General features: G+C 38.7%; 1 protein-coding gene across 9 annotated transcripts in view; it reads right to left on the reverse strand.

The window, feature by feature from the left end:
• Nucleotides 1-23,291, reverse strand: part of LOC117399294 (sodium bicarbonate cotransporter 3-like) — a 76,627-nt gene extending 53,336 nt beyond the window's left edge. For 6 of the 9 annotated variants that reach the window (XM_059022887.1, XM_059022886.1, XM_059022889.1 and 3 more), the window contains exon 1: nucleotides 23,154-23,291. In XM_059022887.1, coding sequence (XP_058878870.1) covers nucleotides 23,154-23,201 — 48 coding nt within the window. In that variant the 5' untranslated portion in view covers nucleotides 23,202-23,291. The remainder of the gene's footprint in view (nucleotides 1-23,153) is intronic. The other 3 variants (XM_059022892.1, XM_059022891.1, XM_059022890.1) reach the window with 1 other exon arrangement.
• Nucleotides 23,292-27,974: the final 4,683 nt, after the last annotated feature.

Here is a 27,974-nt window from a genome sequence, read left to right on the forward strand (position 1 = left end):
CTTTAAATCAATTGCTTAAAAGCATGTATCTGCAGCATTCATGAGCACCGTTGCTCAACAATACAATATATGCATGCCATAAATAAACATTGATCAAAACCATACTGCGATACGTCTTCTCATTTTCTCTGACAAAGTCCGTCTTGAGCCCATTATCACAGCACAGGCCTGTTATCCAACAGTGTCTCTTTGAAATGAATTGCACTAAGTCACCGAAGAACGGCACTTTTAAAAGCTCAAGGACAGGCTATATCAGGAGCTGAAATGTCACGAAGCAGCTGTGTCTAATTGCAACACGGCAAAGTAGTGATCAGAAATACCATTCTGAAAGTTCATGACATGTGGACATGCAGTCCCCTATCGTGTATGAAATGTAACCATCACCTAATGGGTATTTATCTCCTAAAGACCCCGAACCTGAACAATATATCAAAGCTGCTCGTCAGAGCCTGGTGACGCAGTCATACCCGCCCTCGAGAGCATATAGGGGCTGCACACAGTCACTGACGGGAGAGCAACAGACAGATAAGTAACACGTTACTTCTATCTGCGTATTACTTGCTTTTGTGTAATATAAAACTATTAAATGTGATCATTTTACGGTACCAACTCTGCATCAAAAAAATAAAAAATAAATAAATAAACACCTTAAACCCCATTAGTCATGTACCCTAATTCGGAGGGATATTTTGCCACCGCTTAGTATATACAACTCTTTTAAATGTGCATTTTGCAATTGTATATATATATATATATATATATACAGTACTGTGCAAAAGTTTTAGGCAGGTGTGAAAAAATGCTGTAAAGTAAGAATGCTTTCAAAAATAGACATGTTAGTAGTTTATATTTATCAATTAACAAAATGCAAAGTGAGTGAACAGAAGAAAAATCTACATCAAATCAATATTTGGTGTGACCACCCTTTGCCTTCAAAACAGCATCAATTCTTCTAGGTACACTTGCACACAGTTTTTGAAGGAACTCGGCAGGTAGGTTGGCCCAAACATCTTGGAGAACTAACCACAGTTCTTCTGTGGATTTAGGCAGCCTCAGTTGCTTCTCTCTCTTCATGTAATCCCAGACAGACTCGATGATGTTGAGATCAGGGCTCTGTGGGGGCCATACCATCACTTCCAGGACTCCTTGTTCTTCTTTACGCTGAAGATAGTTCTTAATGACTTTCGCTGTATGTTTGGGGTCGTTGTCATGCTGCAGAATAAATTTGGGGCCAATCAGATGCCTCCCTGATGGTATTGCATGATGGATAAGTATCTGCCTGTACTTCTCAGCATTGAGGAGACCATTAATTCTGACCAAATCCCCAACTCCATTTGCAGAAATGCAGCCCCAAACTTGCAAGGAACCTCCACCATGCTTCACTGTTGCCTGCAGACACTCATTCGTGTACCGCTCTCCAGCCCTTCAGCGAACAAACTGCCTTCTGCTACAGCCAAATATTTCAAATTTTGACTCATCAGTCCAGAGCGCCTGCTGCCATTTTTCTGCACCCCAGTTCCTGTGTTTTCGTGCATAGTTGAGTCGCTTGGCCTTGTTTCCACGTCGGAGGTATGGCTTTTTGGCCGCAAGTCTTCCATGAAGGCCACTTCTGACCAGACTTCTCCGGACAGTAGATGGGTGTACCAGGGTCCCACTGTTTTCTGCCAATTCTGAGCTGATGGCACTGCTGGACATCTTCCGATTGCGAAGGGAAGTAAGCATGATGTGTCTTTCATCTGCTGCAGTAAGTTTCCTTGGCCGACCACTGCGTCTACGGTCCTCAACGTTGCCCGTTTCTTTGTGCTTCTTGAAAAGAGCTTGGACAGCACATCTGGAAACCCCTGTCTGCCTTGAAATTTCTGCCTGGGAGAGACCTTGCTGATGCAGTCTAACTACCTTTTGTCTTGTTGCTGTGCTCAGTCTTGCCATGGTGTATGACTTTTGACAGTAAACTGTCTTCAGCAACCTCACCTTGTTAGCTGAGTTTGGCTGTTCCTCACCCAGTTTTATTCCTCCTACACAGCTGTTTCTGTTTCAGTTAATGATTGTGTTTCAACCTACATATTGAATTGATGATCATTAGCACCTGTTTGGTATAATTGTTTAATCATACACCTGACTATATGCCTACAAAATCCCTGACTTTGTGCAAGTGTGCCTAGAAGAATTGATGCTATTTTGAAGGCAAAGGGTGGTCACACCAAATATGGATTTGATTTAGATTTTTCTTCTGTTCACTCACTTTGCATTTAGTTAATTGATAAATATAATTATTATTATTATTATTATTATTATTATTTATTTCTTAGCAGACGACCTTATCCAGGGCGAGTTACAATCGTAAGCAAATACATTTCAAGTGCTACAATAGAAGTAATACAATAAGAGCAAGAAATACAATAACTTTTGTTCAAGCAAAGTACAAGTGTGACAAAACACAATTCAATAATACAGCAGATAATAGTGATAGTTACATCAGGATATGATTAAATAGTGATGGTTACATCAGGATATGATTAAATACAAAATACTACAGGTTAAACACTTGGCAGATTACAGTATTCTGAAGTACAGGATTAAATGCAGTAAAATAGGGGGCAGATAAGAGCAAAATAAAGCACATTTAAATGAAGGGTGATAGTGTCCCAGGATACAAACAGAGGAGTTCTACAGGTGCTGTTTGAAGAGGTGAGTCTTAAGGAGGCGCCGGAATGTGGTCAGGGACTGGGCAGTCCTGACATCTGTAGGAAGGTCATTCCACCACTGCGGAGCAAGGGTGGAGAAGGAGCGGGCTCTGGAGGCAGGGGAGCGTAGCGGAGGTAGAGCCAGTCTTCTAGTGCAGGCGGAGAGGAGAGGTCGAGTGGGGGTGTAGGGAGAGATGAGGGTCTGGAGGTAGCTGGGTGCAGTCTGGTCAAGGCATCTGTAGGTTCAAGAGTCTTGAACTGGATGCGAGCGGTGATCGGGAGCCAGTGGCGTGAGCGGAGTAGTGGAGTAGCGTGGGCGAAGCGAGACAGAGAGAACACCAGGCGGGCAGCAGAGTTCTGGATGAGCTGGAGCGGACGGGTGGCGGACGCAGGGAGGCCAGCCAGGAGGGAGTTGCAGTAGTCTAGGCGGGAGAGTACCAGGGCCTGGATCAGGAGCTGGGTAGCGTAGTTGGTGAGGAAGGGTCGGATTCTTCGGATGTTGCTCAGGAAGAATCGGCAAGTGCGTGCCAGAGTGGAGATGTGCTGGGAATAAGAGAGGCAGGGGTCCAGGGTGACTCCAAGGTTCTTAGCGGAGGAAGAGGGAGAGAATCTATTTTTGTCTATTTTTGAAAGCATTCTTACTTTACAGCATTTTTTCACACCTGCCTAAAACTTTTGCACAGTACTGTTATATATATATATATAATCAGTGCTCGAAGTAAGCTTTTTATTTTAAGCGCCAGCAGGCTCCTATTTTTTTCTTTATGGTCACCAGAAAAAGAAAATGGTTGCCCATAACTGCACTGAAATTTATTAAATATAAATAAAAACTATTGTTCAAAATAATATAATATTAATGTATAAATGTTTTACTTAAACAATAATGTGCATCTCTAAGTATGTTTTATTCCATATACAGTGGTTTGCAGAAGTATTCACATTTTGTTGGCACCTGAGCAAACTCCACGACACTTTCAAATTAGACTTTACATGTATAATCTACACAAACTACTCCACATTGATAAAGTTAAAAAATGCATATAGAATATGCAGAAGATTTACAGAGAAAAACAGATTCATCTCAGTTGCATAAGTATTCAACCCCTTTGCTACTGCAGCCCTAAATCAGCTCGGGTGCAAATGATTTGTTTGAAAGGTCACAAAATTAGTGAAATGGTTTCAGCCTGTGTACTCAAAGTGGTTTAACTTGTAGATAATTTCCCTCAGTATATAAAGACTTTCCAGCTGCAACTCATAGTGATCCAACAAAGCAACCATGAAGACCAAGGAGCTTTCAAAACAAGTCAGGAATTTGTAATTGACGTGCTTTTAATTGTAACTACCGTACAAGTAATTTTCCCAAAATGACAAGGCGTTGTGTGGTTGTGGGATGCCACTACCACGACTGTATGAAAGACAAGCGCTGTCATTTTTTGAACTGCCAAAGCGGCGTTTAATCTTACAGACGAGAAAAGTGTCTGACTGTGGTCAGCTTGCCACTTCCATTTAGATTGATGTAGTGAAAATCATAATAAAAATATTTAGATGCATTTTCCTGTTTTTTTTTGTGTGTCTAGAGATTCTGCATACAGTAACATAATGATCTGTATGGACAGATGCGCCTGTGACATAGGCATTAAAAAGCTGTATTATGTTTAAAATGGGTCCAAAGGTATTTTAATAAAAACAAACAATAAATAAATGTGTTATTAAATATTGAGAAAAAGCATATGAGCACTGTAATTATATATATATATAGTGATGATCTGCGTTCCTATCGCAGACTTTGCTTCAATCAGACACTCGACAACCAGATGCAAAGAAACGCCGTAGCGTGCGTTTATTGTTTACACACTGAAAATAAAATAAAGAAAACAAAACCTAACCCAGTCCCGGGTCCTAACTAAACAAATCGTTCCCTAACTAATGACTGGTCAGGCCAAGCCTGTTACCTCGTCTCCAAAACCCAAATCGTAATCCAAAATACCTTTCCAAAATGTCGTTAACCAGTTCTCACAATAAGAATACTCTTTTTCCTTGTTTTCCTTGTTTTACTCTCCCACTCTCCAACTCAGCTCCTACCATCACCCTCCTTCAAACACTCACCAAACAGACATTTTAAATGGTAACCAATTATATCATTAAACAATTGACATGTCATTAAATTGGATAATTAATTTGAACTGGAGCCAGCCTTGACTCCAGTAGCTTCCACCTGGTCCTAGTGTCCCCCAGGTATTGTCTCTGAACAATAATAAATATTTGTTTTAAACCATACTTTTCTTCATTTGTACTTTCCCTTATTTAACACACAGTTATTATTTACAAAGTGTATTCTTTAACCCATTCATTTTTGATCCCAAACACTTTTTATTAATTTTCTTTGTTTACCAACCAGTTGGTTTACGTTGTCTTTCACCTTTTTTGTCCGCTTCCTTTAACCAATCCCTCACAATATATATTATATATATATATATATTGTGAAGGGTTTTAGTCCTTCGGGTTCTTTTTCAGCACTTTAAATGACCCAGCCACACACAAAACTTGATTTTTAAAAGCACTGTTGCGCTATTTTTTTAATAGTCACAAAAACCAAAATAAACAAAACAAACACTTAGCTCTTTACGAGCACTAACTAGACAGGCAGGTCCCTGACTCACTCGCAGGACGGCTAAACCGTTTACCTGCCAAACACCTTAAACAAAAACCACACAGGTTTAATGCAGCATACTTTTGTACCTCACGACTGCCAGGAAGCAGAGCACTCCTTTCTGCCTCCTTCTCCTTAGCAGCCTAGAACAGACTGGCTGCTCTCTTTAAATACCCTGCACCTGGCTCTGATTTACAATGATCACCAGGTGCAGGGGATAATTAAATAATAAAACAATTAACAAATATAATTAAACAATAATACAAAACAATTACATCAAACCAATGTGCATTTGCACATGTTTTATGCAGGGAGGATAATAACCCCCTCCCTGCTGTGTTACAATATATATATATATATTACAATACAAGGTGTTCCTAATTTGTGCAACTGCTCAAACCCAAAAGGATGCGAGTTCTAAAATGATGGCACCTTCGCCATCTCCCAGCACACCACCTAGAAAAAGGACAAAAATAATATCCAATCAAGACAGGAGCCCACCCCCTCCAATTTCACCTGCAAGCTGAACTACTGCACCTGCTAGAAGAACAAATACTGCAGCCGACGTCAGAGATGTTTGTGTCAGTTGCTAAATGCACAGAGGGAGGTACTGTAAATAGTAGACAAGGTTACATCATCAAGATATTGGATGCCATGAAAGACCAACAAGGGCAGCAGTTGGTAGTTGTGCAAAACCTAACCGACCAAAACCTGTTAAAAATCACCAGGCTCTGGAGCAGCAGGTGTCAGAGATAGGCACTTGTGTAAGGGAGTTTATAGCTAGCTTGATTCCTATTCTGCAAATTCTTAGTTCTCAGCTGCAATCACATGCTGGTGTACAGGGACAACAGACACCTCCCCCGTTTCCAGGCTGTGTCTGTCCCTTTGTGTCGCACTGGCCGACATGCAGGTAGAGGGGAAAAAATTGTATTTTTAAAATCTGACATTTCTTTTATTTCTTTTTTTTTTTTGGATGGGCCAGAGGGTAAGCCATCTATGTAGGCTTGGTTGGAATTAATTTTAACAGATAAAAAATGATAAAACGCCCCCCGATAAAAATAAAAAAAAATTAATTGGTGCATATTCAACAAACACTGGAAATGGTTACTCAGTTTGCTGACTTTACCCCTTTCCCGCGAAAAAATAAATAAAATGCAGTAACCTACAAATTAAAAAAAAAAAAAAAAAAAAAACTCAGTGCAGTTGGGCACTGTCCCTCCTTCCTGACTTGTATCTCGCATCGTTCTGAATACTTTAAAACCACCCCAACTACTGAGTGGGAGCACATTCATACATTTCTATTGGAGAATTGTAACATGCGTGCAAGATTTAAAACAAGGTTACAATTACTAGAAGCGAAGGATTGTTCTTGCTCGTGAGATTTAAAGCTATATTACAGTTCCATCATAGGGAGTATTTACACGCTCGTGGAATTTAAAACTGAATTAACAATTGTGTCAAAATGTAAAAAAAACTAAATGACTAAAACACATAGAAACTCCAGAAGAATAGGGCCGTGACCATAAGGATTTAATTGTGGAAGACAGCAAAGGAAATAAGATACAATTGAAGTGTGCAAGTACTGTCGAGTTCATACACATATTGTAACAGAAAAAAAAAGTAATCGAAAACAATAATTTCATACAATAGCCTATATAAAAAGCGAAAGTCCGAAAAAAGTAAGATTTACATAAAACTTAAAAATTTCTAAAAAAATAAGCACCGAAAAATGAAATGAATAAAAACCAAAAACAGAAGCCCTAATTATGAGTTTACATTAAAAGAGACGCTATTTAAATTACAAATCGGGTGACACACAGCAGTGTGGAGTACTGGTTAGGGCTCTGGACTCTTGACCGGAGGGTCGTGGGTTCAATCCCAGGTGGGGGGACACTGCTGCTATACCCTTGAACAAGGTACTTTACCTAGATTGCTCCAGTAAAAAAACAACTGTATAAATGGGTAATTGTATGTAAAAATAATGTGTAAAAAATAATGTAATTGTATGTAAAAATAATGTGATATCTTGTAACAATTGTAAGTCGCCCTGGATAAGGACGTCTGCTAAGAAATGAATAATAATAATAATGAATAATGAACCTGTGTAGTAATGAATCAGTCAACATGCCCTTTTTATCAAAGTGTTTCTTATTTTATCCTGGTTATTGTAATGCCAGTAAAACCCTAAACTTCATTTGTGGAGTACTGTAAATAGGATTACTCTCACATGACATTATGAGAAAAGCACTGCAATTAACTGAACTGGTAAAACAAACACCAATTACAACCCATTAACATGAAATACATTGTGTGAGGTCAAGTTTTAGGTTTCTGTTATCTTGTTCAGCTAGAAGCACAACAGTGAAGGCACGCTGAGTCCCATGATCAGATAACAGCAGTGCACTTACTGTACAGTATGAGGGTTCAGAAGCTTTATTCAGTTTCATTGTAGAGCCTTCACACACACCTTTGTTGCAGTCTCATTGGTTGTCAAAAGCTCAAAGAAACTTTATTCCTGCTTATGATAATTGAAAAACACAACCACCACTGAAATAAGCTAATAGTGTCAATTTATTAGCAAATATCCAAATGTACTGTACCAGTACTATAAAGCACAGCACAATGCTCCAATATCTAAAGGCTAATATGATTCAAAACCTGCTTGTGAAAAAGTCCTATGAAATTACGATTTTTTGGACTCAGGCATGCAAAGAATGTGGCTACTATACAATATGTACAGTATGTCTGCAAAATCGAATCGTTTTTTACAGTTGATGATTGTGATCTATTGCTCTAATGAGAGGAATAAAAACAAATAAACCAGCATTGTTAACGACGTACAATAGAAGTTACCCAATGATGCCTGAATTGGTAAACTGCACACACACAACCTCCATAACTGCACACACACAACTTCCATAACTGGAAACGACAAGCAGAAAAAATAACATCTGGACATCCCAGAATCTAAAAACAGACCCAGCCCAAAATAACTGTAAGGGAATTATTGACCCTGGACCAGACAGTCATTTAGTTCACCCCCAAATTGACACTTTATATTTCCTACACAGTACAGTACAGATCCTCCTCCTACTAGTCAGTTATATTCTGCAAACCACATTTACTTTTTTTTTTTTTTTTTTTTTAAACCAGGAAGAAGTTATTTTCATACACTCTGTGAAAAACGTTGGGTTATTATCATAACCATGGTTCCCTGAAATAGAAATGTAACCATTACCGAATGGGTGTTTACCTGTAAAGATCCCAGAACATGAATGAGCTTTTCTGGAGAGGGCAAGTTGGCTCATTCATACATAGGCCATCCTGACTGTGTCTGTTATCCATTTTGATAGCCTCTGTTTAGACAGGACTTGCCCATGGGACTTAGCCCCATAACAGACAAAAACCTGTTCTGACTGCCTCCAGTTCTGTGTCCTGTCCACATAAGAAGCTAGTGCCCGTATACGGCAGGGCGTATGGAGCTGTCGCTCCCTGTCAGACTGGAAAGGAGGTGGATGGAAAGTCTCCAATTCCACAGACTGGTTGATGTGGAATGCCGTGATAGTTTTAGGCAAAAAAGCAGGATTGGTACGAAGCGTAACCTTTGTCCTGGCTTCTGAAAAAATTAAGCAGGCTTTTGCAATTGAAAATGCCTGCATCTCACTCACCCGCTTTGCAGAGGTGACTGCAAGCAAGAAAGCTGCTTTAAGTGACAAAAATGTCAGCTCAGCTGAATGCAAGGGATAAAATGGAGGCTTCATGAGTGCCTCAAGCACTATGTTAAGCCTCCAGCGAGGAACAATATCCTTCAGGAGGTGGCCGAAGCTTGTGTGACTTGCATAAGGTCGGTACAATACCCTTGGCCTCAGTACGGTACACATGCGGTGACTTGCATAGGGTCGGTACAATACCCTTGGCCTCAGTACGGTACACGTGCGGTGACTTGCACCGGGTCCGTTCAGTACTTGTGCGGTACAGGGACTGTATAGCTCTCAGAACTACATTTGCCATCATCCTCCTGCTCACATATGTAACTGAGATGGATTTACCAGTGAGCAGGAGGATGATGGGAAATGTAGTTCTGAGAGGTCCACGTAGGTTCATGGGAAGCAATCTTGAGGCAGGGAATGCAATTTAAAAGTTTAAAACAGTGGTCAAAATGTTAAAAAAAAAATGTAAAACAATACACACACATTACGTGATTCCTGGAAGGGGCAGCAGAAGCCACCGGCTCCACGCGGGGGCACAAGACCGCTATGGGAAGTAACAAGCAACAGGCTGTGTGCAAACATTACGTGTGATTAGTAAAGGAAAAATACAACGTTTCAAAAATAATTATTATCGTGTTAGTAGTGAAATTTACGCAAGATAACCGGTACTTATCTGTATGCTCTCTCCTCAGGATCTGAAAGGAAAATGATACTAGTACCTGTGTCTGTAGCCCTCTGCTCTCGGGGGTGAGCATGGCTACGTCATGGGCGCTTGCACACAGCTTTGGTATTCTGTTCAGTTTCCAGGATCTTTACAGGTAAATACCTATTTGGTAATGGTTACATTTCGTACTTGATAGGGAACACCATGTACACTGTGTAGGGAGAACACACACTTAACCAATATTAATAATAATCAATTATTAATATTGACTTGTCTATTTTTAATTCTTTATAAAAACAAACAAAAAAGAAAGCACACTAGGCACGCGCCCTGGGTCCCATATTAGCAAAATGTGGAGGACGCAGACTGTCATACATAAAAGAGCAGAACTGTTAAATTGTTTCCTGAAAACAGAGATGTCTGCAGTAATGCCAGGAAGCAGCTCTGTAGGCATGTGCTGTATAAATAAACTCATGTATTAACTGTTGGATGGATGGTTACATTTTGAATTACTGCAACAATGCTGCACTTTGGGGTCACTGGTTGAAATAGGAAATGGTTATCCATTTTAATCACAGTATTGGAGATACAAACCATCCATGTCTGGGAATGTGTTTTTCTTAATACAGCATCAACCGCCATTGGAGAAAATAAATCACTTTGCACAGCTTTAGTTAAGGAAGTACCTCTCCACCAAGCACCCATCAGCCCTGTATTGTTTGCCACAGTTTGAAGGGGAGATGCAGTTTTCATATACAGTACTGCAGACTACATGATCCTTGGAATGTCATTTTCATAGCAAATGCATGGTATATCATTATGTTTTTGGCCAACATCTGTAGAGTCATCTTAATCCACAGCCATAGGACAGATACAGTGTCTTTTACTCCGTACATTCCATAGGTATCCAAGGACACTAGTAGTTCTAGTGTAGGCATAAATAAATCATAGTAAACTAGATTTCAAGCTCTCATTTACTGTAGTCATGTTTTAAACAGCCACATTGCCTCAGATTCATGATCACACTGCAATAGCACATCAAGTTTCAAGAAGAATCCCTGATTATGTGGTTAAAGATTAAAAAAAAAAAAAACATGTGTGTTTTACACACACACACACACACACACACACACACACACACACACACACACACACAATGGCCTTGATTTACTGGGAAACTACTGTATCAGATAGATACCCAAAAAAAGAGGCCCTGCAATTCAGTCTGCTTGTTCCTTTGCTGTCTTTTGTGGACTTTTACAGTAAAGTGCTTAATATTATTTTGATGCAGGCATTGTTTCTATAATGTATTAATTCTGGGACACTTTATAAGGTGCTCATGTTTTTATTGATTGAATCATATTATATTATTCCAAACTGTGTGCGTCCAGGAAAATAGTGTCCTTTAATTTGTGAAGTCCTACGGTATCATTTATGACAAAAAATACATTATATATATATATATATTAAATACTTATTTTAAAGTGTAATTTTCCATTTCCTTTTTTTGTTTAGGAATCTAAACAAACAGCTATTGAACATCAGAGCAAAAAAAAATGCTATAAAAAAAAATTGATTGATTCCATCCGAGAATGGAATTAAAGGCTGATTCACCATATTTCACTGATCAAAACTTCTATGCAACCATTAAAGCAAGCCTCCTCCCCTACCCAGGGTACATTCTCCACAAAAAATAAAAAAAAAACCTTAATCTCTTATCTCCAACTCTCTTCCCACCCCTCCTCCCAAAAAAAACTAAAAGGAAAAGATCAACCAAAATAAATCTGAATTTTACATACTGATAACAGATTGCCTCCTTCACAGCTTCTCTCCATAATGGTACTAGCTCCAAAGCAGTCAGACTTGATGTGTGCCTGTATTTCCAATCTCCACAACACGTCTCCTGAAGGTCTCACTGGCACACACTTTGTCTGTATCTTCCTGCGTGTATGTGTGTGTGAGAGAGCTTCCAAGGATGACTCTGTGTGTCTCTGCTGCCGTATAGGAATGTTCTGCTTTAAATCAGATGTACTCCAGCACCCTGCTTCTTTCTCAGCAGCCAATCAAGACACTCCAGGAATATTTGATATTCTGAGCCAATAACTTGCACACACAAGAACATTTAGGGAACATGGCATGTGTAGCATCAGAGTGGGTCATAATAGCATTCTGGTTATGAAATTAACAGAACTGTAATATACAGAGGGGGGTCCTATGCCATTATCTGTGTCTACATGGTTTCTTGTCACAAACACCCCTACTGACAAAGAATGCTTTTAAAAAGAGTCATAAACTAAATACTGGACAAGTGGTTTATCTTCACCAGCGCTGAATAAATCCTGTGGCGCCGGCGGTGTCTTTCAAAGGTAAAACCAGACGGTTTTGAATGCCTTGACACTACTGACAGAGGACAGGACATCTCATAAATCCAGCCAACAGGAGGCGAAACAGCTGACCTACTGAGAACACTGGGACGTCTTGGAACGAGAACAATCAATGGGAAACACCCCACGTGGACTCGGGCACAGCCGAAAATAAACAAACTATCCAATCACAGGGGTGAAGGGATGATTACAAAAGAACAAGCGCAACTTTCAAACAGCGTTCCCGACAGAAACCCAAGGCTCTTGACACACAAACAAGTCTCAGAACTTTGACAATCTGAAGACCCAGCCTGCGACCGGCTTGAACAGAGGTACGGTTTTCGGAAAACCTGATAAGAGATAACTACTCTAGTGTTTGCCTTGGTGTGGAAGTCCACTGCGCAAGGCATCTAAAAAGTACTTGTAATCAAATCTCTAACTTAACTCTGATTTATCACCGGAGAAAGAGTTGGATGAACATTTGAAGTTGACAGAGATTGAAATATATTCAGTTTTGTATTAGCTAGCAGTGCCGCAGTTTGAGGTGGAATATCCCAGACATAACCGGATGAAGATTGCACATATTGGTGGAGAAATTGCTGTTTCAGTGGAATACCTAAATAGTTAATGACTCCTGTTTTTGCAAAGACATTTCTTTCGTACCCTGAAGTGGAGAAAAATGCAAGGAAAACAGAATCCGGAATCTGAACTTTCCCTTCGCAACAGGAAAGCCATTGAATGCCTGTTTTGTTGAAGACACAGATCAGCTGAAGGAGGAGCGAAAATCCGTTAAGTATTCAACACGTAGTGTTATCCTCTTATGAGCTCGAGAATAAGCAGACCTTGAAGTAAAATTAACATTTTGTTTTAGATAGAATGTAAGAAAATAATTATTTCTTTCAATTCATGCTTTGAGTTAAAGAACACTATACAAATTGATGTGGGTTTTACAAGGCAATTGTCATTCTGCGTTTAAGGCTAGAATCCAAATTTAGCTGTCTTGATAATAGATCATTCTCGATAGGTTGTCTGGACAAAAAGGGCGTCTTTATCTTGGAAGAGTGAGAATTGCCTTCTGAACCAAAACATACGTATGAGACTGATTTAACAATGCTTTGATTATCAAATATTAACGAAAGTAAATATTTGTGTTACTAACGATACCCGTTAAGACTAACCTTCATCTTAAATAGCTGTCAGGAGTGCGGGTCTCCCATAGATTGTTTTGGATCGCTAATCAGCTATCCGGAGTGGGGTGTTGTTGTTTAAACTTTCTTTTCTGTACTGTTTAGTTTAGTTAATTCTTCCTTTCTGTATTACTTTAGTTTATTATTTTTCCTTTACTTTTATTTTTCCTTTACTATTTCTAATAAAACTGTTCCTTTATATTCACTAGAAGCAGTCTGATTATTTCAATACTGGTGGGTCCTACATGATTTTGAATTGAAATAAGGTATCATATGATTACAACTTAGACTAGTCCAAATACAAATATACCTTGCACACTACACATACATGTCTTCAATTCCAGCTGGGAACAATACAGTACCAATAAAAGACTTAAAAGACAGAAACATTTTGGGACGAGTCAATCCCCAGGGGGCATAAAGCTGTTGTTAAGGCAAAAGTGTGTGTGTGTGTGTGTGTGGGAGGGGCATTATTGCAGAGGGAGTATTTTTAACATTAGGTAGATGGATTCAAAAAGGTATAGAACAGCACACAATCATATTAAAGAATTAAGTGCAGTTAACATATTTAAGGACTGGTGGAATACAATTCAAAGCTTTTCACAAAACAACCATTAAACTTTAAGGCTACAGTGTGCAGTGCAGAAGTACATCATGAAAAAAAAAAAAAAAAAAAAACATTTGTAGGTGAAAAACACAAAAATAAAAGTCGCTATATTTAACAAATTTATAAACACGTGACATTTTCAGTCCACTAATTTCAAGGGCTTTACATAATCTCTGCAAGTAAGAAACTGCAGTGTCCAGTGTGAAAACACAACATGAAATAACAAACTAACATCCAAAGTAGCACTAAAATGTTCAATACAAAAAAATGGTGCCCGAGTTACAAGCTCTTGTAGTATCTAAAAAAAAAATAATAATCCAAAATATGGATTGCAGCGTAACAGGAAAGCGTAGTCAATTAGACTGCAGAGTCTGTATCATCCAATCCGAAACCGCCACATCTTCGTCATCTGAAACGAAGATAACCCTAACCCTGAATCATTCAATGCACAGAGCAATCACAGTACACCCTCGCTATAACGAACCTGTTGGGGTCCAAGCCTTTTGTCTGTAATATGAAAAAGACAATCAAAATGAACGATAAACTTTTGGAGTAAGTTAATGAAATGAGATTGTGAATAAAAGTAGAATTACATGTACCTGTTTGTCTCATTCGTTAAATAATTCAAACGCAGAACAAAAAGTAAAAATCCCAAATTGAAGCGGAACTTTTTTTCAAAATCAATCTGATGTGAATCGTTTCAAAGTGCACCAAATCTTAATCCAGCGTGCAAGAAACCCAAACTGAGCTTTTATTCCAAATCAAACTGGCTTAAAGTTTGACATGAAAAGTCCAACGTTCTTGTTGTTGTTGTTGTTGTTTTTCTTCTTTAATCAATTTTGCTTTGCCGCATGGTTGCTGAACAAGCCAAGTGCTTTTTGACAACCGATATTCACGACAGAGATATGCCTGCGAGGGAGTGGGTAAATGCCGGACGGAGCCAAAACTGGCCGGACAAGGCAGTAACACTGCTCAGATCATCATAAATCAAACATCAGAGTATTACTTCCTCCCCATGCATTACATACCAACAGGAATTATCATTATGGCTGTTTTCCTAAATAAACGTTTATGCTCCCATACAAAAACAATAATAATTAACACTTGTGGAGCTGAAGACAGCTCCCAGTTTTAGTAATGCAAGATCATAGAGCTTTACAATTGCAAGATCATCGAGCTTTACAGTTTCTGCGCCCCTCATATGCAATTTAAGTTATCGTTGTAATAATAATAATAATAATAATAATAATAATAATAATAATAATAATACAGACAGAATGCCAGTCCAACGTCAGCTACCCTGCAGCAGTTAATTCAAGCATTTCTGTGATGTCACCCATTGATCTTTTGATTGATCAGTCCTATGAATCTTACTAAAAAATGTCTGTGTGGCTTTGAAGAGAAGGTAGTGCAGGTAATTCACACGTTCACAAAAAAAATGTGGCAGCTTTAGCTGGTACTGTGTTAAGCCCACATCTGTTCTTAGAGCCAATGACATTATTCCTGGTTTCCTGGAGAGTTTGGCAGGTCATTGGGATTCTCAGATACCATACTGTAGGGCCACAGTCCAGCTCCAGTCCTTCTTCTCAGAGTCCTGTGCAGTCATTTTGCAGACTTTCCACCTGCAACTCGACACAGCTGAAAGCAAATGGTACTGTAACTAGACCCGTTCATTTCCAATCGGCAGCACAGCAAGAGAAAATAGGTTTCAATGAGAACTCCATCAGACAGAGGTAGGACTGCGGGCTGTACAGGGGGAAGTTATTTAATGTGCATCTACAGCAATAAGGGATTCAAGAAAAACTCGGACTGAATAAAATACACACAAAAAAAGGGGGAAATACTTAAATGTAGTTGATTTATTTTAGAAATGGCAGTTATACAAAAATGTGATCTAAAGGCAACCTTTGAACTTTGTGCAGCATTCAACAGCAGATTAGACTGTCAACTGCAAAGATAACCTGTATCTACACACATTTGATACTGGAACGAGACAAGAGGAGAACAGGCCTACATGTTATCGTCTAGTTTTGGTGCAGATAGAAATGTGGCTAGTGTACAATATACCTACCAAAAAACATACAAAAATAAAATAACACAGTTTTCACTATTCTCGTTGCTAGTTATTTTGTTTTTGTTTTGTTTAGTTTTTTGATGGAACAGTTTAGTTGTTGTTGGCAGCTCACTGCAAATTACTAATTGTATGCAGCCCAAGATATGACCAGCTGCTGTGCCTCATTTCGTTTACAGTACATATTCGTGAATGGCAAAACCAGCTTTGGAACGTTATTTTTTAAGGATTCAATGAAAAACAAGACTCAGTGAAAGCATTTTATAAATGCAGGTTATTTACTCACGAAACTTAACCCTAGACACCTACAGCAGTGCTGCAAGTAGTATTTAGCAGGAAATAAACATTACGAGGGTGGTGTGTGGGTGCTTAATAAGACATAACTGTTATACTAAAATACAACATGAGATCTCCCCATTTATTGTTTTAAAATAAAAAGGTAAAACCGTATTAAAACAAACAACAAAAACTGTTTTCAATGCTGTAAGCCACCAATTGTGTCTCTTCATCAAAGCCTGGCATGGGCACAGTATGTGCCTGGATATTCTCAATACCCAGTACGTGACGTCATGCCCAAATCAGTCTCCTTGAGCTTTAATCTCCCCTACGGTACAAGCCAGTATATAAAAAAAAAAACATTTGAACAATATACATTTCTTTGGAAAGCCAAACGTTATTGTGAATCCAATTTACTAAACAATTGCTGAGGGACTTGAGTACTTTTAGTGTATTTACATAACGAACAAACTAAATAAAATCGACCTTCCATTAAGAACACACACACACACACACACACACACACGCCGAGTTCACTGCTGAATAGACAGACATCGCCATACAGGCTTACTTGGTATTGTCTGTGACACTTGCCTCAACAGATGATTTACTGACACTCAGGCTGCAACAATTATATGTTTCCTGGCTTCTAATCTTCACTATAATACACTCCAAGGGGGGCGTTCTACACACAGTGTAAAAGAGGTGCTGTCGGGAGACTACTTGCTGAGTCATCTGACTTTCCCCACCTACTGTACAAACCACACGTAGTGCAGGGCTTCAAGCCAAAAGTTCCTCTAAGGTGAATTAGGATGTTCAATATCTGAGCTTCCGTAGGCCCAGTTCTGCTGAGTTTTCAGTAAACAGTTCTGCCTTATTCCAGCAAGCACAGAATACCGGCTGCAGACTGTACCTAACCATGATCCATTAGCAATCATCCCCCTGAATGTTTATGAAAATCCAAAACCAAAACCACCAGCCTCAGAGACTATTTGAGTTACGAACTTCAAACTCTCAGTTATATTCTGCATGTTAAGTCTTCCTTGATATTGCAGGGCTCGAAATTAGCAGCAGCCATGTGGCAATTGGCATAATGATCATTTTTTCAGGTCAGTAGTTTAGAAATGCTTATGATACTTACAAGTGGTTTTCTTTCAGGTTTTTTAAAAATAAATATGTACTTTAACTACATTATTATCTTATTTTTACCAAACAGGTTTTTAAAGTTGCCCCTAACCTGAAAGAAATGAATCCATTAATTAACTGTTAACCCTCTGAGATATTGACATTGTTGCTTAATTACCCCGAAGCAGCATGTCTTTTACGAAATTCCAACAGTAAAATTAATCTAAATATTTTTTTATGTATTTTACATCTCAGATACAGAACATATCTCAGATACAGAAAAACAACTAGAGACAATAAATATTAGTTGACTTCAGCGCACTGCTCCACTTGTTACAACTTTCCAAAAAATACATTAATAAAAAATTCCGCCTACCTGCATTCTGTTTCCTAGTAGCCAGCTGGCAGTGAAGACAAACTTCACACACAAAATATTATTAAACTGAGGTGAGGAAGAGTTTCCATTGAAAGAACACTGGGTAACCTGTACAGTATTTGCAAATTTAGGCTTCGGAAAGTTGGTAGCTTTATCCATAAATGCAACACAGCGACTATGATTTTATATGTTACTGTACACACGTGAACAAGATTTCTGAGTTTATGTTTAACCGAGTAGAATATATGCTGTTAAAATTGAACAAAAACGGTCCCATGGATTAGCGATAAAAGCCAATGCCTGGCTTCAGCACAGGGAGCTGTGTCCTCGCAGGCTTGAATCTACAGCTATGGCCAAACGTTTGGCCAACCCAGAGCTACAGCGTCGGAGGACAACGCAGCTCCAGGCAGCTTACAGGCAAGCCTGCAGGCCCGAAGGCGGCCGGCCAGACTACAGGGGCCGCTGGAACGCGGTGAGCCGAGGACACCCTCGCCGACCTAAACCCTCCCCAACTGACCTAATATGGCGGCAATTTTTAGGGTGAAATACCTCTAGTTTTTTTTTCTGTATTTACAGTAGACTGCATACAGTACTTATAGTGTCAACACTGTTGTGTTGTACAATACTTTCCATGTTTGAGTATTTGACTAGAGATGCCATTCTCTTTAGAAAAACAAAAAAACGCCACACATTTCTAGTAGATCTGTTGATCACCAGCCAGGGTGTACAACCTAGAAAGCGAGTATTTCAATGACAGGCTGGGTACCAGCTGCTTGGAAGATGCATCTGCTCATTTAGTAATCAAATCTATAACTTTGGTTCCTGCTAGACAAGAAAAGGGCACAGCTTGCTGTAACTGCGTGCAATGATGAGCGCTTTCGGTATGCTGCGTGGTAAGAAGCCTGCAGCTATGTGGGAGGTTTCCTGCGTTACAGGATGCTCTTCAAATTTAAAAGGAAAGCCTGGTACTGTATGTGTGATATGGAATTAGATGCCGTGCATGCCAAGCTCAAAACAAGAACATTCACATTCACAGTGCTGTGATGCCACTTCAAAAAAGGCTCAATCCCAGTCCAAGACATGATCTCAAAGATGAGACATGTTTGCACCAAATTGATGTCACGAAAGCACAGCGACCCACTTGCAAGGTATTACCACATAAAGATAATTTAAAAAAAAAGCATAAAAAAAGACTCTTGATAAAAAGAGTATGCTCCTCCTTCTCACATATCTATTGTAATGGAAACACTGACAGGAGGGGTCAGAAAATCCCAGGCATGCAGACGTCAACAAAACACATTGAACAATTTGACAATTGTATGTACAGCATAGAAGCCCTACCTGCTATGTAACTTTTCTACTTTCCTTGCAGTTTATTGTTAACATTTCCTTTCAGGATATTCCCCTCCACCACTGTCTTGTCACAAATTAATTTGGTGTTGTGTTTGTTGTTGTTGTAGCTTACCTCCTAGCAGAGAGGTGGTTGAGTTTAAGGAAATGACACACAGAAAATTGTATGTGACATCAAATTAAAAGGTATGAACTACACCAGGAAACACAGAAAAATATCTTCGTACCATACCACATGCAAATGTGTGAAACAAAGGTAAGTACAGTTACAGAATTCTAAATAACTGAACGTAGATACTAAATTTGATCACATAGAGTTAAGCCAGTCTGTATGTAAATCGATAATGTATGTAAAAATGCAAGTATGAGTCATGGTGCACTAATTGCGACTTACAATTGTTACAATTATAGCACATTATTTTTTTACATACAATTACCCATTTATACTGTTGGAGTTTTACTGGAGCAATCTAGGTAAAGTACCTTGCTCAAGGGTACAGCAGCAGTATCCCCCACCTGGGATTGAACCCACGACGCTCCGGTCAAGAGTCCAGAGCCCTAACCACTACCCCAAGACAAAAAATAGTAAGACAAAAGGATGGCTCCAGATAGTCACAGATTTGGATAACTCTCAGACACCATGTTACACCACCTGCCAGTTGAATATCATTCCTAATGAATAGTACAGCACTGAAATATTAAACCTTCAAATAAAATCCTTCTGAAAGGAATTCTTTATTCTCCAACAGGAAATAAGATTTTAAAAAATGTACCAGATTCTCACTTGCCATTACAGTAGTCCTACCGTAAATGTCTAATCACCGACAACCATTTGTTATACTCTTACAACACCCAAGATATTGAAAGAGTATAACAGAAAAGAAAAGAAAGCAATGATCAAGCATATTTTAACAAATATGTTAAGCAACCGCTTGTCAGTAGCCACAGTATTCTCAGGTACCTCTAACAAGACTCAGAATAAATAAAAGCAGAAGTACAGGAAGCCAAGCATGAAGCCGCAATGGTTAAACAGCGACGATGGAAACACAGCTCGGCTGTCTTGTGTTTTCAGGTATGCGGCTGACAGTGGCCTGAATGTGTTACATTTACTAAAATAAAAATGATAACAAAAGGAACAAGTTTAGTTTATTCACTTTGTGCCCACAGGGCCAGCACAGATACATCTCAATAGTGCAGCACAAACACACCGAGACACATTTACCAAGCTGACACCTGCATAGCATTACAACGTTCATAAAAATGTACCAAAAGCACATCACCAGCAGTTAGTCCCCTTGTGAAAATGCTGTATTTTTCAGTATAATTTCATCCCATGGAAAGACAGTATCCTCAATACAAATGTAGCCATCTATTGAGCAGTTACTGTATACCGTCACAGATTTGCAGGACTTGGTTAGTGTTCCACAAGACGACTAAAATCTTACCGCCAAGCGATTTCACCAGTTAGGTTTCACACAGTAAGTCTTTTTGTTTTTACAGCAGCAGAGAAAAGTAGCAACCCTTGTAGAGTAAATACACGCACCCCTATGGAAGGACGCAAGATGTAATCTCTGGTAAAATATTTATAAAAAAAAGCAGTAACACACACAGTTGTACTTGAAAAGCAGCAGAGAAAAACCCAGCATATTCAAAGGCCACAGGCTGGATTGTTCTCCTCTATCTGACAAGGGGTCACTTTAGCTCACTTAATTGGAATTATGACACATTTCCTTCAGCAATGAACGGTCTGTAAAACTCAATCTCAATGAGTTCAATATCAAACTGGAGCTGCTGTCAGGATTCCATCTGCAGTTCACGATCCAATCTGCAGCTGGACATTATACTGGTCAAAGATCGCCTGCATCATGACTTTGTACTATTGCCACTAATAACTTTTTTACTTTTAACATTGCGTCATATGCCTGCTTGAGGCTCTGCGCATTCGCACCCCTTTCAAAAAACATAAGGCATTTGTATTAGGGCTCATTTTATACTACTACATGTACATGAATGGTAGAAAAACAACCAAGATCGCTTTCCAAAAATAGACGCTTGGCCAGAAGCATCTCAGCAACAATCTGTCAGACACTCTGAGGTCACTTCAGGATCACCTTTGTTTAAAACCTGTATTATCACAGCAATTACCACAAATTGTTCTCTAAAGTAAACAGTGGTCCCAAAAACACGCTGGCCTCTCCATTCTTAGAATGGTAACAAGCTTTATGTTCGTGTTTTTGATATCGCACTGCTGTTTTTATCCTGAAATAATGTAATAATAGTGTACCTCTAATCTGTAATCTCTGCGTACCCCCAACAAATTAAAACACAAAGCAGACACTAAGAACACAATTTAAAAATACCTCTACAAAAACACAGTTGTAAAATAGTCCTACAGTGAGTTTGCTGTACTGTATTAATCTAGAAGTAAAAAAGCTCATGTCATGTTGGGACAAGTGATGGGACAACCTATGACAAAAGTACATCTGCAATAAACAGAACACATTCTAATATCCAGAAAAGGTCTGCTCTCCTTTAGTTTGAGTTATTTGACAGGGTACTGGTTTTAAGCACTTACTTTCATTTGATACTAATTAGCTATACATGTATTTAGATAGTTCAAAATGAAAATGCATGTGTTTGAAATTAACACAACATTTGAATGCTCATCCAAGTACTAAAATGAATGGGACCTCCTTGTAGACTAAAACATTCATCCGCTCCCTCACAAATTAATACTTAAAACAGGTTTACATATACAGATACACAGTCAGAACATCAGCTTCCCAAGTAGGCCTAATCTTTTTGCATTGTTCTCTCAGAACAAAAGGGTATTAAAACCAAGTTCCGTGGCTCTGCTAACTGGGTACACACAGTAGGATGCACCATACAGTATTCTGGAAATGCATGTGATGATGATCATGTCATTTATTAACTGGGTTAAATAACTTCTTTATGAAATCCAACAGCTAACCCACAAAGGATAGTCACTGGGGTCGAATAGAGTAAGAGGCATATAATGGGATAATTTATGGGAAGGGTTTCAATTACTGGTGCTTGAAGGTTTTTTTTGGAAAGGGGGGGGGGAGTCAGGCTGTAATACAGTAACACTGTAGCAGGTAATGTATCTTGCAGATACTGAACAGGATGAATCCACCCACAGTACTGGTACAGTGCAATATTATATTTCAGATAGTCAAGATGACCATTAACCTCCTCAGTATAGAATGCGCTAATGTAAATGTACAGTTTGATGGATGCGATATGCAAATGAGCATAATCAATATGGACACATTAAAGATCTAAGGTTTATCTGTCACCTAAACCTCTTTACAACTGATGTCCTGACTGTCTCCACCACAAGGAATGTATTCGTTAGCATTTCAGTGAACGAATGTATAGCGTATGCAAAGACCACATTCTATTAGAATGCAAATGCAGGAAATACTTCTTACCTGGGCCACTCAAAAGCCACATTGAATATGCTCACTTGATGGACACCCTGTTGATCCACACACTCATCTGTCAGACTCCCTCAGCTAGACTTGTTCTGAACGCACGAGTTCACATGGATTGATAGTCAATACTACTGACACGATCTATACAGTTGTGTACTGGCCTTAAAAATTATGTTATGTCGTGTAATAGTGTAACTGATCTGTGATTTGTGATCTCTGAGTATCACCAACAAATTAAAAAAAAAAAAAAAGCAGACACAAAGAATTACTGGAATAACATATAATTAAAATACATTTTAAAAAGTGAATATATGAGACAGAAAAATAGGGAAGCGATATAGGCGCCAGCAACGCTTTGTTGTAGCAGTATCGCATTCCCAGCGGTATTTCATAACTAGATTATCGTATTATTACGACTGAATAGCTTTAGCGTCCCGGCTGACCCACATGGTCACGTAGTACAGAAAGTAAGTCTGGTTTAGACCCAGAACATGAACCAAGTCTGATTTTTGTTTTACAATCGAAATTCGTACACTCCAGTCAACTCAAATTTGTAACCAAAAACATATGGATCAATCATATAACAAAGTACCCCCAAACCATTAGCAATATAACACATGTGTATTAATAGTTACCGTTGTTAGCAGTGGTCTCATCTGCTCGCTTCTATCTTCTTCCTGCATTTCTTACTTTCCCTGAATACTCAATACGAAATTATTTCATGCCCCTTTTACTTGTAAAGTGACACTGACTCGCACTTCACACAAATTGACACAAAGAAGAAGCCGCCTCTCAATGAGCGACAGTGTTCTCCGCCACTCAGACGGCACCTGTCGTGGCTGCAAAGCCAATCAGGTTTGGATAAGAGCAGTGGGCGTGCATACTCACGAAGAGGAGGCGTCGTCTGTGACCAAGAGACGAACCCTATCAAACACAGTAGTGATTCAGTGACTATATGGCCACATGACCTAACTTTTGAAGTGAAATATAACATTATTTGTAACTTGAATTATTATTTCAATCCCATGCATCTGTGAATTATAAATGTAATTCTAACCACCTCTGGAAAAAGTACTGCCAGAAATCTGCCATTCTACTGCTTACCCATCTTATTGTAGCAGGTACAGTACAATGCAGGACTTTATTATATTATACACATGTATATATTTATCAAAGAAAATGAATAACAGGTATTATTTTGCAATTTCCAATGCATTTCCCATACTCTTATTGTGCATTTATTACAGTTTACCGCATGTTATTTGGCCATCTTTCGTTACAAATGATGAAACATTTACTATGCTATTACCATGGCTGGCTACAGTAACTTTTTTTATAAGGGTGGGAGGAATATGAATGAAACTTAACTGGTTAACCGGTCAAAGATGTTGATTGTTCTAGTCTTTAACAGCTGGTCATGCTGGGTCAGGAAACTGAAAGAACTCTTCAAATTCCACACTCAATGTATTATTGCCTACACTCTTAAATTGTTTAAATCAATCTTGTTGCAACCTGTACAAACCTCCACCTACTTTGAAGTGCAGCTTGCAACCCAGTCAGAAACCAATAAATGTGTGCAGATTACCAGCTCTGGTACCAGCATCGGCAGGGGTGACTGGAGATTGATTGACACAGCTCATAAATAAGCATGCAACAAACAATACAAAATATTAAATTAATACTGGAGATTAGTTCAATAGTTCTCATGCTAAATTAACAAGCCTGGGGTCATCATGAAAGCTAAATAGCTTACCCGGCCTTAGTATACAAAGAGGCTTTTGCTTTAGTTAAATAATCCTTGGAAGGTATTTTCATTTTTCTTTATCGTGCACTTTTTTTCATATGAAATGGGTTCTCTAACTCTCTAACAGCACAGCCGTATCTAACAACAAATCATTCAAGGCGCCACGTCTCATATGATTAAAAAAGGAGTTTTGACACATTTCAAAAGAGTCAAGTATGAAAATGTCAGAACTGCAGGTGTTTCATGTAAAAAGGTCACACGGACCAAGTACAAAAAGACAATGGAAGACCCAATGTTAATGTAACCAGATTCTGATACTCTCAATCACCTGTTCTGAAGAGTGTCCTTAGCAAGTTTCACCGCAATCGGACAAGCGGTTATCTACGTTAGTGGTCTGCATACTGGCCTTAAATTATTTCCGGGTTGGGGGGACAGGACATACAGAAATATTGTTACATGGGGTTATTTCAAATGTAACACGTACTACCTTGATGTCAACTCTATCATAAATGTATAACCTAATATCCAGTTCCTGTATGAACAGTATGCACCATAATACAATAAAAAAACTATGACTGGTGAACACATTTTCACATCTATGGATTAACTGGGTGTAGGACCATGGGATAAGTTTGGAAACAATATTAGTACCTACTATATAGCACCTAACAGTACTATGGCTCTGCAATGTATTACCAGTGTGAAGTGGTTCATACCATTAGGATACCACTGATATATCAAATTGAGATACCAATATCTCATTGAAGCTACCATAGGCCCTCGGTAAGATTGCCCTTATAGCACTATTGAATTGACTCTGAAGGTCATTTAGTAAGATTGGTCAACTGGGCATGTGCAGATAATATTTGTCCTGTTATAATATTATTTTTGTCTTGATCTGTTGCTGATTAACTTGTTGGTCTTTCCTCCTCGTTGTTTTCTTTTTCTTTCTTATTCTTACTATCAGCATTGTTACTCTTTATATTCTGATTGAGCATATGCTGGTGGTGCTTTCATTAAAACATTTTATCGGGGATGGATGTTTTATTAGGGTCTATTAAGAAATAAAGTCAGCCCATAAGACTTATAGGGCCATATTTTCAAAGTGTTTACTCCAGTCTTTAATTAAATCCTATTTTCTGAAAGAGGTAAAACACCTGTTCATTTTACCAAGCCCGAATCAAACAACTAAGTTATATATTCCAAGTTCTCTTTAGCACGCTTTCTCTTAAGCATTTTTTCTCCTTTCAAAAAACAGGAGATTATTAAAGAATGGAGGGAACGCTTTGAAAATATGTCCCATAATATTCCACAAAACAAGCTTGACCATGTGTAAACCCTTCATTTAGCTGTTTGTTAGTTGGCCATTAAGTAGGTTTAAGTCAGCATGATAGTGGGTACCTAATAAACAAGTGCATCTGTATTCCAGTCGGAAAACATCAGCTGCAGGTGAAAGTATTGCACACTATGGGTACCTTAAACTGAACCCCACTACAATTAATACACAGGGAGTCATGCAGGACAGGTGCTCACCAAGTACCTCTGTATTAGAAACAGTTTCAGAAACAGGGTTCTTATTTTGCCGATTTCCCAATTTTTTTTGGCAAGCCTTTATTTTTTTCTCATAACCACGTAAGGTACTTAAAAGCTTAATGACTCAATAAGCATAATCTTATTATAAACACTTGCATGGGGATTTACCTCCATCCGTAAGGTAATTGTTTTTCCATTGCATTAAGACATGCTCAGTGTGTGGATGAAAGGCTGGTGTAAGCCCTGTGGTTAGGTGACTTCAGGTTGTTGACATCTTTACACTGACTATGCCAGCAATCGTGGTATTCACAAAGGCTGTGAACGGTCATTAAAGCAGAAAAGGAATACCTCATAGCATCTACTTTTTCACAATGTATCTGTTTATTATCCTATACTGTGTTCTATATCATTCTCTATTGTTGTTTCTACAAAGCTAATTTTTGTTGCTTACTAACTATTCCAGCAAAAGAAAATCTTCTACTCTTTCTGGCCTGTCAGGGGCAAGGGGGTTGGGGGGTGGTGGGGGAGCATATCAGTGTTGCACAGGCTTGAGCTCATAAAGCTTCACTTATTTTCTTTAATATACAGTGCAACGGTAATAAGCTTCCCTGAAAAAACCTACAGTTAAGAGTATTTTCAGAAGCAGCCACAGTGTTTGTTTTGTTATCCAGCATGGCAAATACTGACCAAAGCAGAATCAATAATAAAATACACAGATCAGGATATTAAACAGGTTGGAAATCAAAAACACTGTTAAGGCATGTCTGTACAGGGATTGGATTCCATGAAAAACACTCTCCACACATGACAGGACTAACCATGGCATATATTCCATAATACATGATAATTAACCAGCAGCCACCAAAGGAACTGATGATTTGTGGCTGCATATGCAAAGGGCCTCCGTCTTATATATATATACATATATATATTCTAGGGCTTGCCTCTGATTTAAGCCTGGTCTCTGCCACTGTGATACATTTGAAAACATCAGCAGCGGAGTGATATAAACATGGGTTGAACTGGGATTCTGACATTACAAGATAATCTGACCCACTCCCTCTGATCAATCAACAAATGAGCGTCTTAAACTCTGTGACCTCAATAAAAATGATGTTCTGTATGTTTCTTAATTCCACTAAAGTGTTGCATGGGATCAAGTTAATGTTCCAGATGTACTTTCAGAGTTAATGTTCCAGATGTACTTTCAGGTTAGACATGATTCTGGGGGTGCTTTAAACTTCTGAGTTTGAAAAAGTCAGCAGGTTCTGATGACTGAAACAGAAAATGATTCCAATTATATCTAAACAACTGGAAGAATAGTTAAGATAGCACTAATATTTCAAGTCAAAACCAAATTGCTTTTGTATAATCTGGTATAATCCAATAAACATTGGTAATCTATTGCAGAAACATCATGATACAATATAAGTACAAGTCAGCTACACACGGTGTAAAACGTGTTACTAATTCATTGCATTGTTGGTATTGCTGTAGTCTGCTATACTTCAGACTGAGTAATACATGTACAATTGTATTCCAATGGAGTACAATGGTATTCAAAGGAACTTTTCTGTAAGGTGTAGCTCCTAACTATCTATTTCTACTTTCCCATGGTGGAAAAAACTCCTTGTTTACACCAGCCACTTTTAAGACGGTTTTGTGGCAGCTTAGCTCCCAGGATAGCATTCTTTTGCTCTACTGTGAACACATTTTTCTTTGAGTCGGTTTACACAGAAACATGTTGTAGGTAACGTCCCGTGTCAGTGTCAGTCAGCCGTCTTCTTGGGAGCAGGATGCATAAACACACTCAGGTGAAGCAGTGAACAGGACAGGCTTGATTGATCACAGCCAGTGATCAGAATATTTATTTTTTAATCTATTCTGGGCATTTTCACTCAAGCATTGGATCCAAGATATTTATCTTGATAACCACTAAAAAGAGTCTACTACTACTAGCACAAAAAGTACATGAAAAGTAATGTTGTTGTTATCTGAATAAGTTAAACTAATATAAAACCTACTTTAATGCATAGACATGCGGGGGTAATGTGTGTTTACAATATTATTAAACAAAATATAAGCTTTATTTGATACAAAAGGTTTTGTGTGTGTGGGGGGGGGGGGGGTTGCAGTTTTTGCAATGTAATATTGTAGTATTTTTGCAACATAATATTGT

The sequence above is a fragment of the Acipenser ruthenus genome, chromosome 4 (genome assembly GCF_902713425.1).
Source record: "Acipenser ruthenus chromosome 4, fAciRut3.2 maternal haplotype, whole genome shotgun sequence".
Lineage (NCBI taxonomy): Eukaryota > Metazoa > Chordata > Actinopteri > Acipenseriformes > Acipenseridae > Acipenser > Acipenser ruthenus.